The sequence below is a fragment of the Leptonychotes weddellii genome, chromosome 13 (genome assembly GCF_054177405.1).
Source record: "Leptonychotes weddellii isolate Sample4059 chromosome 13, ASM5417740v2, whole genome shotgun sequence".
Taxonomy (NCBI): Eukaryota; Metazoa; Chordata; class Mammalia; order Carnivora; family Phocidae; genus Leptonychotes; species Leptonychotes weddellii.
The window spans coordinates 24,692,374-24,706,742 of NC_138381.1; the positions used below are offsets into that span (position 1 = coordinate 24,692,374).

Genomic DNA, 14,369 nt, shown 5'->3' on the forward strand with positions numbered 1-14,369 from the left:
TGGGGGGCTCCGTGGGGCTGGAAGCCACCGCCTTCAGAAGTGCCTGTCAGCATGACTGTGTTACTTTCTCCAGCAGCAGGCCAGTGGGAGTGGGTGGCGAAATCATCACCGGCTGGGGATTGGCCAGGGGGTACAGCCAGAGGACTGTCCTCCCTCCTCCTCCCTCTTATTTGGGACAGGAAGTAAGCAGTGACTGGGTGAGGCTATGTGACTGGGTTCTGGCTGTTGGGATGTAAGAGGAATGTGTTGCATGGGGAGGCACTCTCCCTCCATTGTGCTGTCTGGAATGTAGACACTGTGGCTGGAGCTCCAACAGCCATTTTGGACTCTGAGACAATGTGCTAGAACATGAGCAAACAGCAAGAGAAGAGGAGCATGGGTCCCTGTCGCACTCAGAGCTACCATCCCACCTCTGAGCTAACCACCTCTGGATTTCTTTCTTTCTTTTTTTTTTTTTTTTTAAGATTTTATTTATTTATTTGACAGAGAGAGACAGCAAGAAAGGGAACACAAGCAGGGGGAGTGGGAGAGGGAGAAGCAGGCTTCCCGCTGAGCAGGGAGCCCGATGCGGGGCTCAATCCCAGGGATCATGACCTGAGCCAAAGGCAGACGCTTAACGACTGAGCCACCCAGGAGCCCCCGGATTTCTTTTACGTGAGAGAGAAATACACTCTAATGATTTTAAGAAGGGTTATTTTGGGTTTTCTATTATATACCACTGAACCTGATCCTGATAGAAACAGACCAAGCATGAGGAAATTGTGGGTAATTATAAGAATGTCAGTAAAGTGATTGACCATGGGGTTTTATTTAGTGAAGCAGGAAAGGACAAGAAGCCAGGAGGTGGCCCATACACTGGAGAACGGGGACTCCAGCCTTGGTGCACTAATATAGCAGAGCAGGCTAGTGGGGGCTGAAGATCTTTAAGAATGAAAAGTGGGAAGTTGTGATTAGAAAGTAGAATTTCTGACTTTATGGTTTCAGAATGTGCTTGACAAGACGCGGTCACGGTACACGCTAACACCTGAATGCTTCCCGTGCTACTGACTGCCTTTTAAGTGGGTGAGGGTGTGCTCGATCTCAGTCCCCAGCGTAACCCTGGAAGGTAGGTTCTTTTATTAACCTATTTCATAAAGAAAGAAACTTAGGCTCAGAGATGGCAAGAAACTTTTCCAGGGGGACAAAACATAACTGGCTGGATCACCATTAGAACCCAGGCAGCCTGACTCCAGAGCCCAAGTTCTTGGCCAGGCTCCTCTGCCTCCCGCACTGGATGCTCCCCCCCCCGGGGGGGAGGGAGGAAAAGCATGCAGGTGCAGGGAGGTGGAGGCCCGTGAGGCTGGCTCATGGTTGCATCTTCTGGATGGCCGTCCCAACCTCCCAGCCTGGAGGCAGGAGGCCAGCAGAAGGGGAAGGCAGCCAGCCTCAGTACCAAACATTGAGTTTACAGAGCAGGCTGAGGAAAGGGTGGGCCATCGGTGATGGGAGCCTGGAAAAGGTATGAAGGGCTCAGATCTGGCCACCCAGGAGCAAACTGACCCTGCCCTGGGTCCTGGGGTCCTGCGGCTTGGGGGAGAACACAGGAGTCTAGGGAACGTGCACCCTGCAGCGGAAAGCGGGAGGGTGGGCTCTGGGACCTGGGGGCCTGGGTGCAGATCCCACTCCCTTCTCTACCTAGCTCCAGCACCTTGGACAGTTACTGAACCTTTGGTGCCTCTGCGTCCCCAGGTGTGTAAGCTCCAATAACAGTTCCTTCATCTACCTTCATTCAAAGGAGATTACACGCATTAAGAGCAGGGAAGCGCCGTGAAGAGTGCCTAGCACACAGTGAGCTCTCAGGGCCCCGATGGTGCTGTTCCACACCCCAGTGGAGAAGGAAAGGAGCTGTGACACGGTGAGCAAGCCGAGGACAGGATTCCAGAGCAGACAAGGAGAAACCACAGGGTTTGGCCGAACCACCTCCATGGGAGGCTGTCATCCTTGTGCTCCGTACATCACTTTGTTCACATCCCTAGGCCTCCTCTCCTAGGGTTACTTGCTTGTCAGTCTTCTGTGTCTCGAAGAACGAAAGACCTGGCCCCTTCTAAATAAATGTCTGAACACCTTAGGGAGGGGTGAGGAGTTTTCCCCTGAGCCCCCAAACCACACAGAGGCATGTCTCGCCCAGCACCCATCCCAGGGACATTATCCAGGAGTAGTTGTTGGAGAATGGTGGGGACAGCCCAGTGCTGGCAACACGGCCAGGCCGGGGTCTGACTTTGGTTCACTGTCCTCCTCCTCCCACCAGCTGCCCTGCTTGCCAGCTCCCAGCCCTGCCCCTGTCCTGGCCACAGACGCTGCCTTGACCCTGAATGCTCCACATTCTGTCTGCTCCTGGAGGGTCCCACACACTCTTTGCATGGCCAGCTATTTACTCCTTCGTGTCTGCAGTTATTATTAGACACCACCGGAACCCAATCCTGCTGAGGAAGGTTTTATCAGCAGATGTTGTAAGGTTGACAATTGTGCATCTATTGAGGAAACCCTCTGGCGGGGCAGAGACAAGCATGAAGGTGACAGTGAACCAGTTAAGGAACCAGGCACCCCTGGGTCAAACAAGCGTCTGGACGGCCAGGGGTCCGTGGGCAGGTCCGAATTGCCTGCCTGGTCTCAGCCCCTCTGGGGCAGGAGGGCTGCAGCCCCAGGACATGTGCTGGTGCAGCCTCAGAGCTCAGAGGCTGGCTGTTCCTCGGCCGCCGACCCACCGTGCAGTGTAGGGCAGGTCATTTTGCCTCAGTGGACGTCTCGGCATCTACCTGTGAAGTAGAGGTAATGAATGCCTCCCGGGGCTCTTAAAAGGCCCAACTGAAGGAATAAAAATGAAAATGCAGTGACCGTCACATGGGCCACCATGCACGGAGTGCCCAGCATGCTGCTGGACTGTGATCTGACCCATAGGACAGAGATTATGTCTCTTGCTCGGATTCACAAAGCCAGTGAGCAGAGGAGCTAAGATCTAGATCTTGGTAAGTCTGGCTCCACAGGTCATGTTGTTGCCACGTGCTATGTGCCAGAAGGCAAAACAGCCTCAATATATTACCCACCACCACCCTCACCCCTGCCCCCCGGGGTTTCTGAGAGGCCTGGGATGTGAGATGAGCAGAAGAGAAGATAAGGATAGGATAGAGGATGAAAGGAAAGAAGAGAAAAGGACAGGGCACATTAGATTGGGAGGGGCACAAGGCAGGGTCTGGGGGCTGGTGGTTTCCTTCTTTTTTTTTTTTTTTTTAAAGATTATTTATTTATTTATTTGACAGAGAGAGAGAGAGAGAGCACAAGCTGGGGGAGCTACAGGCAGAGGGAGAGGGAGAAGCAGGCTCCCTGAGGAGCAGAGAGCCCGATGCGGGGCTTGATCCCAGGACCCGAGATCATGACCTGAGCTGAAGGCAGACACTTAACCAACTGAGCCACCCAGGTGCCCCTTCCTTCTTTCTTTTATCTTAGTGGTGGTTCCATGGGTGTCTTCACTTTGTGGTAATTCGTGGGGCTGTACACCACGATTTGCATACTTTTCTGTACATATGTTATACTTCTTAAAAAGGTTAAAAAGAAAATAGGAACTTTTTAGCATATAGTTGTTGAGTACCAATGTATTTTCAAAGTTCATACACTCTATTACTTATGCAGCTCTAATCTGCATCTATTCAAATGACATTAAAAGTTATGTTGAAGAATCTAAAGATATTCCGGTAAAATTCTCAAGAGTCTGGGCCAACGTATAGATCCCAGAACTGAAATTCTGGGAATTGTTGACACCCGCCTTGTGGCTAACTAACTCCTGACATGGAACCCACCATTGGTCATGGGTCCTCCTTCCTTGGAATAATAGAGTAATGAGCTAGAGGGAGCCTGGATCTTCAAAGACTTTTTTGAATGGAGCCACTCTCTGAGCCTTGGATTGCTCACCTCTGAATGTCTGTTACGTCACAGGTAAAAAAAACTGTGTATATTAAGTCTTGTTATTTGGGGAATTTCTGTACCCAGAGCTGAACCTGACTGTAACTCATCCTCTTCCCCTGCCCCGTGAAAGACACGATGACTTTCCTTGTCCTCCTCGTGGTTAACCATGGAGCTGATGGGAGCCCATGCTTTGGCAGGTCCCAAATTGGGAAGCCAGCAGGTCACTCACCACCCTGAAAAATGCCATTAACCACTTCAAAATTAGGCCCTACATGAACGCTGAATGGATGACCCAGGTTGAGTGATTTTAGGGGATCCAGGGAGTCTCTCAACTACCCCTTTCACATACATGGTGCCTGAAATTCCATCTTTATTTGTGAATTCGTAAGAGTATGCATCTTTGAGAATTCCTACTTAAATACAAATGATTCTAGGTGGGGGAACCATATTATATTATGTCTCACATTAGCATGAAGTCATTTATCTTAGAAGTAGAAAGTGAGTTAGAGAATTGTAGAGATGAATGGGCCCTTGGGGGATCATTTAGCTCAGTGGTTTTCAAAATATGCTTCGGCAAAGCCCTTGCATTTTTATGATGGTACCTCTGGGCTGCCATTCAGGCCAAGAAGGGCAGGAGGGGAGGATGGAGGGCACAGAGCACCGCTGTGCTTCAAAGCCAAGTTTCCATGCTGGAGAAAGTTTTAAAAACCACAACTCTCTTTTATTTTATAGGTTCAAAGTCCAAGGTTGCCACTAGGTTAATGTAGCCTGAATTCAGAGGGCTGGTCAGTGGCAGAGCAGGGCCTACAATTCCGGATTCTGCCCGTTAGGACTGTGCTCTCCACATTCTGTGCTTCCCTCAGTGAGTTGCAGATGTGTGTTAAGGAGATGGGTTGGTGAGACTCGAGATGGGTAAGTTTTGATAGGAGGAGAGCGAAGGGGGCAGATCCAGGTCTGGGCTTCAGTGGGGATGCCACAGAGTTATGGGCAGTAGACAGTCCTGGGCACTTGGAGTAGTCAGGGCTGATGGGGACGAGAGAGGCCACTGAGGACACCCGACCCCCTTCACAAGTCTGTTGAGACTCAACGTTTGTGAAATCGCTCTATCTCGGGCCATTGCAAATAATGCTGTTTATCTTAGAGTTGTATAGCTTTATGGTTTACAAAATGCTTTTATAATTTCACATTTGATCTTCAAAAACTCCTACTTTGAGGGCTAGATATTATATTTTCTAGTTTCCATGTGAGGATACCAATGGGTTAGAGAAGGCAGGTGTCTCTCCTGAGCTCCTAGGGCTGTGACCTAAAGCATGTCTCCTCTGACTCCCCATCCTGAGCTCCTTCCCACCATCCTGTAACATCTCCCCACCCCCACACTGGCAACTACTTTCCCCAGCCTGTCTCTGTCTTTGCAGCCAGACACCAAGGCATTCAGACATAAACATAATCTGTGTCCACGCTTGTAATTTGGCTGACCTGTTGCCTGGCTTCTTTCTTTTACCACGAGCTTGGTGAGTATAGCCGTAGGTGTTACTGTCAGTGAACCAATAACGTGTGTGTGTCTGGGGAAATGGGCAGGAGACAGGGCCACAAGTGATACTCTTTGTGGTTCTGAAACAACATTTCTGGGACATTGGAGGGGCACCTTTTCTCACTCTTTTGTTTGTCATCAACACTGCAATGGTGCGCCATCAAAAGGAAGAAAGGAAATGTAAGTGAAAAAGTGCTGCTCTTGATGATGTTGGGTTGACACTCCAACATCCGTTCCATCTCCATCTGTGTAAGCAGCCATGTGGTTTCTGGAATTGACCCTGGCTCCTGGGAAGGGTTCTTTAGTAGACTAAACCAACTAGGATAATACCCTCCCCTTGTCAGTGATTGGTTCAGGGACCCAGTGTAACCCAGTCAGTGCATGGCATCCCTCTGGTGATTATTACTCGTCCTAGGTTGGAGGAGTCTCTCTCTTTCTTTCTCTCTCTCTCCTGCTATCCTCCCAATTACTTATGGCAGCTCTCATATAACCACGAGGACAGCCACTCTTAAAAAGAAGCCTATACTTTAGATGATAGAGCAGAGGATGGGAAGAACCTGGGTTCTAGAAAGACTGATTAGCCAGTTGCGGAGCCCACCCACCTCCAGTTTTTCTGATATGTGGGATAATACATTTCTTTATGGTCTTTGTTACTTTAGCCAAAAGATCTAACTGACATGATGACCTTTAGAACACAAGAATTTATTGTCTCCAGAAGTGAGATGGCATCTCACCAAGCAACCCATATTTGTGCTCAGGAGTCCCTGGTGACCAGGGGCCTATGTTTATGAAACAGATGGTCCAAGTTAGGGGGAACTTTCTGCATGGAAATGTCATCCCATGATCTCCAGGCTGCACTTCAAGGGTAATTGAATCTGTGCAAACATGTTGACGGTGGAACAGATTAACATGTTATAATTTATCAGGCCTTCGTAGACGTAATGCCCGAACACAGGGGAATGCCTTTCACAGTGATTCTCTAGTTCAGTGGAGTCGGACTTTTGCATGGGGCTCTGCAAATCACATGGTGTGGCTCCGGGCAGGGCAGCAAACTGTAACCTGTGGACCAACTCTGGTCACACTTCTGTGTTTCCGTATTGTTTATTCTTTCACACTACAACAGCAGAGCTGTGTGCAACAGAAACTGGATGGCTCACAAAGCCCTTTCAGTTTGCTGACCCCTGGTATACAGCACTGTCCACTTGGCCTGGAAGTAGTGGCCATCTGGGCAAATCCACAACGTAGCCGGGCGAGGGCTGTCGTACCAGTGACCACGCTTGTGAACAATGATCTGTTATCAGGGTGTTCGGGCGGAATACATCAATCCTGTTGTTCTTCCAATGTAAGTACTGATGTGGTGGGATGATGAGAAATTTCCCTTAGAAACAAATCCTATTTCCACTAATCCCTATTTATAATACCAGGTAGGTATTCCTCTAGAAAGCCCCTCCCTGTTAGACTGCACTGGGAATGTCTGAGGATGTGGTTAAGGTGATGGTCACCCGTAGGTCACCCATAGGTCTCTTCACACGGCTCTGCGTGCAGTTCTAATAGGACATCACCTCTATTATAGGCACTAGGATATAAATGAAAGCTCTCAGAGCCTTTCCCAAGGGCAGGGTTTTCAAAGGGAGGAAGAAGAGAGTGTTTCTGCACCAGGAACCTGTGGAGCAGAGGGAACCTCAGAAAGTGGCAAAAAGGGTGTCCTGGTGACATGCTCTGCGATTGTACCAGTGTGCAGTGGACCGGCCCTAACCACACTTGACCGATTTCCATGAACACCAAATAAGAGGGCTGATGAAGCACTTCATACAGCGACAGTGTTCATATATGAGGCAGTAAGCCCGTGCCTCTACTCCCTGCCTGCTCCCCTGGAAGGCGGCAGAGAATTCCTTCTCAAGTTGGCACAACAGTGACAAGAGTGGTGGGGCTGCCTGCCCCTGGGGGGGTGGGGGGGTGTGATGCCGCAGCGGTGGGGAGGGGTCTGGTGTTGTCAGCGAAAAGAGAGATAGGCTGTCACGCCCACGCCTTTTCAGGCATTTCTCCCTCCAGCCACTCTCTACCAACCCTGAGGTTGATTTATCCAAAATGCAAATCTGATCATATTATTCTCCTACTTAAAATCTTGCAATAGTTCCGTGGATAAAATCTCAACTCCTGTGCTCGGGCTCCTGCCCACTCCTCCAGCCTCATGTCTCCAGCCACCCTGAGCCGACTGGGCCACGTGTCCTGCTGCCACTCTTTGTCCGCATTGCTCCCACCCCAGTCCTTGACCTGGCTAATCATCCTTCCCCGCCACAATTCAGGTCAAAGGCTACCTCGTCTGGACCCCTTCCTTGCCATTCAGCCCCCTACCCACCTCCCCAGCCTGCCACCCCCATTTGGGTTAGAGGCTTACTTGCCCTGCTAGAGGGTACTGTCTGTCTTCTTCACTGCCACCTAAATTCCTTTAAGGGCACTGACTAGGACTTACAGATTCTCATTTCCCTGGCATGTCGCGTAATATCTACCACATAGTAGACACTCCCACCACAGGCACTGAAAGCCTGGCCTTTGAGAACCTAGGACAGAGGCTAAGTGACACATCCTTTGCTGTGACCATGGTGTTAGGACCGGGAATCTCCTCTGGTGTTTTAGAAATGCATGATCATAGTGGGACACGCATCCCTTTTCTCTTTTCAGGTACCCAGGGAACATTAAACTTTTCTAAGCAGCTGTGTTCCCAGGGTATTCTTTTGAAGTTTTGGCATTACACAGACCACCAACAAAATGTGTCGAGGAGCCTGCACTAGACTGGAAATGAAAAACATTCTCTCAGCTGAATTTTTCAGAGCTCCTCCTCGAAGGGCAGAACCTGATCCCAGGGTTTCTACCCCAGGACTTGGCCTTGAGGGTGAGTAAAGAAGATACCATGTCATCTAAATGTGTCCTGAGTGACCTCATTATAAAGAGTGTAGCTGTTTCTGGCTCCCTGTGGAAGTGTGACATCCCCAAGGGGGAAATGAGCCTTTTCTGCTCTTCGATGCAGTAGCTATTGTGTATTAATACCAAGAAGCCTGTCTCTGCCTTTGGAAACAGACTGGACCCATCAGGGCAGATACAGCAGAGGAATCCCCACGGGGTGGTGCTAGGACAAAAGGAAGTTGTCTCTCAGGTTGGAGATGCGAAGGCCATAATGTGACTTCATAGCCTTGTTCAGGATTATTTAATAAGTTATTCTGAACACACCCCATACATTATAAGGGAACTGAACACGGGGTTTAAATTCTAGTGCTATTCTATAATAATAACTTATTAAAAACCAGTAGGCTCCAGTGTCTGCAGCTGACTGAGCAGTGGCGAGCCCCAGCTCTCTAGATTCTGAGATTATCACTGGGCATTTCTGCTCGGTGGCTGCAAGACACCCTCAGCACAGACAAAGTATCCCCAAACCAGGAATCAGCCTCTTGGAGCCTGCCTTGTTAACACAAATATAAAGAGGCATAAGAACAGCATGTACTTATCACAAACTCCATGAACACATGGGTGGAATGTCACTTACATAACCTGGCAGGTTGCAGTTGTGCCGTAATGTTACACACCCCGGCTTTCTTAAACCAGCAGAAATCTCTAAGGTCTTCTTTAAAAAAAGGAGTCTTTCCGTTTTCTACTGGAGACAATGCTCACAGCATGAGTAATGCCCATCAGTTATCAGTAATTTAGCAGATTGTGCCAGTGTTGACATTTGTTCTTTGCTTAATTGTGCGTGCGTGTGTGTTTTAAACAATGATGCAGCTGTCCCCATTGCTGGCAATTAGGATATAAAAATGGTGTTCACTGAATCTGGCATAGTGATCAGCTATCCATGTGTTTACTCTTTTGTTTGCAAGGCCTTCCGAGTGTTTGCTGCAATTCCACAATCAGAATATAGATTTGGCTTAAAATGGAACCTAGATCCATATATTAATAGCAACAACAGGGACTGCAGACCTCCTTGTCTCGAGATCTTTGGTCTCCGACTCCACTGCTGATGCTTGTATCGGGGTGTATGTTAAAGGTACCTCCCAACTTGATACGAAGATGGTCGGATGTAAGACACCGGTAGGATTAGGAGAGCCCTGTCAGCAGAGGTGCAGTGGACTATTGCTGATCATTTGCACGGTATCCAGTGATCCAAACACGTCGCACATAGAAGACTACCCCAGAGTTCCAGCTGTGGCCAAAGTCAGCATCGGCCCTCACTGCAGATTCCTGCAGGCCACCTGGCCATCAAGGAGAGTCCACACCCAGCATTAAGTAGTTCCTTTCTCTGGACTCTTTTGGCTCTTGGCTTGGTGGGTTTTTCGCTATTAGATTAGCTGGTTAATGTTAGCATCAGCTAGGGTGGGGACCAATTCCCATTAGGTCATGGCAGGTTTGAATCAAATACCTATGAAAAGAATAACCTGGCCCTTTGGAAAACTGTTTGGCAGGAGTCACTAAAGCTGAGCCTTCTGTGACCCAGCAATTTCACTTCTAAATACCGCTACCCACAGACAAGCATGCATGTATTCACCAAGAGATGCACACGGGAAGGCTCGTGGGGGCAGCTCTCCGGGAGTCCGTCAACAGTACAGTGGATAAGTAGGTTGTGCTATAGTCCAGCCATGACACACTATACAGAAATAAGATCGAACGAACTAGAACTGTATCTGTAAACCCTCTAAACCATAGCATGCGAAGTATTCGTTTTCTGGCCCTGGGAAACAAATGACCGACCAATTCAGTGGCTGAAAACAACATAGGCTTTTACCAGCTCACAGTGGTGCAGGTCTTAGATCTTGCTTCTCCTCAGAGGGCCTCACAGGCCAGGAGCTCAGGACCCTCTTCCCAGTTCATTCAGGTTGTGGTGGAATTCAGGGTCTTTCTTGTGATTGGAGGACTGAGGTCCCCCATTTCCTTGCGGCCTGCGAGCCAGGAGCCAGTCTCGGCTCTCAGAGGCCGTCAAGAGCTCTTGCCATGTGGACCCTTCTGTCGCCAAAGCCAACAGTGAAGAGCTTCCCTCGAGTCCATCTGTCTCATGCTTCAAAATCTCTGTCACCAGGAAGAGCTTAGTCCCTTGTAAGGGCTCATGTGATCAGGCCCACTGAAAATAGTCTCCCTTAAAGCCAACTGATTTGGGCCTTAATTACATCACACAATCCCTTTACAGCAGCACCTAGATTGATGGTCGATTGAATAACTGGGAGAAAGTGCGAGTACCAGAGAGAATGAGGAATCTCAGGGGCCATCTTAATTCTTCCTACCGTACACAACGACATGGAGGAAACTTCCAGCTGATGGTGAGCGAAAGAAATCAGACATGAAAGAATATATAAGGTATGACTCTGTATAAAATGCAAGAACGGGAAGCACTGATCTTTGGGGTTAAAAGTCAGAATAATGGTTACTCTTGAGTACATAGTAACTGGAAAGGATCAGGGGAGGGGTCTTGGGTGGGGGGACTGATAATGTTTTTGTTCCTTGATCTGTGTGCTGGTTACATGAGTGTGTTCAGCTTGTGGAAACTCAGCAAGCTGTACATTTTTAGAATAATTTAGATTTCTTATTTTAAAATAGATTCGTTTTGTTTTTCCAAGGCACTATGTGTTCAAAGACAGCTATCAGAGAGGGTACTTGATGGGGGTAGGGAATCAGCAGGAAAAGAAAGGAAATGAGAGTGCATCACCAGCAGTGATGGGGATGGTACCTCATGACCTCTGCAGGGGAGGGCCAGAGAAGTGAAAAATTAGACTCTAGCAACTTGGACTGCTGTGCGGCACCCGCCACATAATAATGTGTGTGGTCCAGGGCAAAGCAAAATGCAGGGCCTCCTAGTTCAAAAATTACTATTATTTTTTTAAAGATTTTATTTAATTTATTTATTTGACACACAGAGAGAGAAGGAGAGAGCAAGCCCAAGCAGGGGGAGTGGCAGGCAGGGGAGAAGCAGGCTCCCCGCTGAGCAAGGAGCCCGATGCGGGGCTTGATCCCATGACCTTGGGATCATGACCTGAGCCGAAGGCAGCCACTTTACCGACTGAGCCACCCGGGCACCCCTAGCTCAAAAATTATTAAGAAGTTAAAGACAGCAAGAGTGGAACATTAAGCCAAGGGTGGGGGCACGGGCGGGGCACTGTTCCCCGACCCATGAAGCCAGCCCTGCCTCTCTGGGGGAAAATGCCACATCTCCCATTCCAAACACTTCTTGCTAGGTGAGTTACTTTGGGCAACTAGAGCTTTGGTCCTTTTGATTGTAAAGTGGGTTAGCTAGAGGCTAGCAGGCGCTAATTCAATTAATATATGCAAGAGCAAGCACTTTTTGATGTGTAAGACACCAAATAAATACAGGGATTATTATAAGAATGGGTCATCTAAATGTTTATGTGTTCTTTCTTTAATTGACCTCATAGATATTTTGGTACATAAACTCTTTACAGATAGCACAGGGTCCACTGCCACCTTGTGCATTAACACGAATTCCAAGCTTATTGGTGAATCCCTAATCATGAGATTTGCCTCCCTGTTCCTTGGTCTTCCCAGCTCGCAGAGCGAACTACTAAAGGGTAAGTCCAGAGCATTGGAGTCTGGACGCTTCCTCATCAAAGTCACTTTTTCTTGCTGCGATTAGAGTTTCAGTCTAGTTGGGAGCCGAATCCTTGCCCGGACTCCAGAACCTTCCCAGTGGTTGTGGGGCCCTGGGAAGGGGCGCCCTGAAATCATCCAGCGAGGGCTCCATGGTGAACGCCGCGGGCACGTGACTCTCCAGGCCTCGGGAGACTGCGGTGTCAGGTTGACAGGGCTGGCACCTGGCTTTCAGGGCAGGGGATTAGGAAAAGGGGAGCGCATTTAGGGACTTGGATTTCTGAAGAGGCGCGACTTCTGTGTTTATTTTCCCCGGCGTGCCCTCTGAAGCACAAACCTTTCCAGACTTGCTGACTTACTAAAGCTTTTGGGGACCGTGGTACCGTAAGGCGGCCGGCTGCCTGACCTAAGATTTATGAGCGGCTCCAAGGATGAGACAAGGTCCCAGTGTCTTGGTGACAACAAGGTCTTTGACGAACAGCCGCGGGCTGCAGCTGGGGAGAGGGAGGAGGCCTGTGGTCGGGGTGTAGAGCCTCTGGATTTTCTCCCTGCAGGAGTTGGGTGCCCGGGGCGCAGGCGGGCAGCCCCGCAGGCCATCAACATGCAGGAGCCGCGCGCGCCGTCCTTGAAGGGTTGCCCGCTGACCTTGCTCCAATTTCTCCGGAGAAATCTCCCGAGCGCGAGGACGCGGTCACCGCGGTGACTCAGTGCCCTGCGCGCCGCAAGCAAACGCTCCCCTCCAGCATGCCCAGCTCCGCGGCCGCGGCTTCCCCTTCCTGCCCCCTTTTTTAATTCCACGATTCAAACCCGGCGTTTTCCGCTCCCCCCTTCCCCCCCTCCACCGCCCGCCAGTCATTCGAGAGCCTGTCCGGGTGTTTGGTCCCCCCCCACCTCCCATCTGCAGAACTGAAGGCCAACCTTCGCGCTGCCTCGCTGCGGGCCGGGGGATCGGACGTGGCCCGCCCGGGGCCGGGCACCGCGCTGGGCGACCGCGATCCGGAGCCCGACCGGAGGGGGCGGTGCGCCGCGCTTTCGGCTGCTCGGGCGGACGGCGCCCGGGCCCGGCTCCCCATTGGTCGTCACCTCGGCGGGGAGGGGCCGCCCCGGCCCCGGGGCACCTGGAGTCGCCTCTCCGCAGGGAAATCGGCGACTGCCGGGCACGGGCGCCCAGAGGTAAAGGCGTCCGGAGGGAAGGCCCGGGGCCGCGGCCGAGCTCTCGGCCACCGGCTCTGCCCTGCCCTCCGCCCCGGCGCCGGCCACGCTCGGATGCCCCCAGCGCCCGCCCCGCCAGGCGGAAACTTTGCCCCGCCAAGTCCCCCCGCCCGCCTAACAGCGCCGAGAGGCGCCTGGTCGACCGCGCGCCCCGCCGGGGCCCCTAAACCCCGCGCGTGATTGCGGGGCCCCCCGGCTCCCCGCGCCCGCCGCGCCCCGGCGTGCGCGAGCGGCCGCCAGGATGCGCTACGCGGACCCCTCGGCGAACCGGGATTTGTTGGGGAACCGAACTTTACTCTTCATTTTCATCTGCGCCTTCGCCTTGGTGACCTTGCTGCAACAGATCTTGTACGGCAGAAACTATATCAAAAGGTAAGAAAGTCCGAGCGCGGGTGGGGGTGCACGGAGCTCGCGGGCGAGCCCCCAGGTGGCGGCCGCAGCGTCGGCCCAGGCGTCCCCGGAGTGAGTGACCCCGGGGTCGGCACTTTGGCCGCGAGCAGCGCCGCGTTAGGTTTGGGTCCTGGCGCTCCGAAGCGCATCTCTCCTCCCAGTGGCGGCAGAGAGCCTGCCCTGCGTGGGCCGGAGGGGCCCGACAACTTTGTTCTCTTGTGAAAATGGGGGACGGCTTGGAATTCCGAGCGGCCACGCTGATGACAAATCCATCTGAACGCCCCGAGGGGCCACAGGGGTCAGATCGGTGTCCCCCAAATCTACAGTGCCATGGCCGTTTGGTCGGAGGGGAGGCTCCCGGGAGTGGAGGGCTCAAAACCGGATAGGATTACCCTGTGAGTCCTGAACTCCTGTGGGGGCTCTTGGGGGAAAAGCATCCCCCCCACCCCGGAGCGCCCGGTTAGGTGGGGAGTGATAGTGGGCTGGGACTGCGACAGGGATCGTCAGTTTTCATAAACCAGTAACCACTGGGTGTGTGAAACTCACAACCTGATCAGTCCTGAAACAGATGGTTCTCTCTCAGGCTTACCCAGAAGGTCAGAGCTGCAGCGGGAGTTAACTCTCCCCTCGTTGGACTCTCTTCCTACCCCTTGCTCCCCCAATCCACCGCCAACTCTGTTGGGAGAAGGAGCGGTAGGAGGTGTCACAGCCCTGT

At 51.4% G+C, this 14,369-nt stretch overlaps 1 protein-coding gene across 2 annotated transcripts in view; it reads left to right on the forward strand.

Moving 5' to 3' along the window:
• Window positions 1-13,147: 13,147 nt before the first annotated feature.
• Window positions 13,148-14,369, forward strand: part of ST8SIA5 (ST8 alpha-N-acetyl-neuraminide alpha-2,8-sialyltransferase 5) — a 50,978-nt gene continuing 49,756 nt past the window's right edge. Inside the window, exon 1 of one of the 2 annotated variants that reach the window (XM_081801293.1) lies at window positions 13,148-13,636. In XM_081801293.1, coding sequence (XP_081657419.1) covers window positions 13,506-13,636 — 131 coding nt within the window. In that variant the 5' untranslated portion in view covers window positions 13,148-13,505. The remainder of the gene's footprint in view (window positions 13,637-14,369) is intronic. The other variant, XM_081801294.1, reaches the window with a different exon arrangement.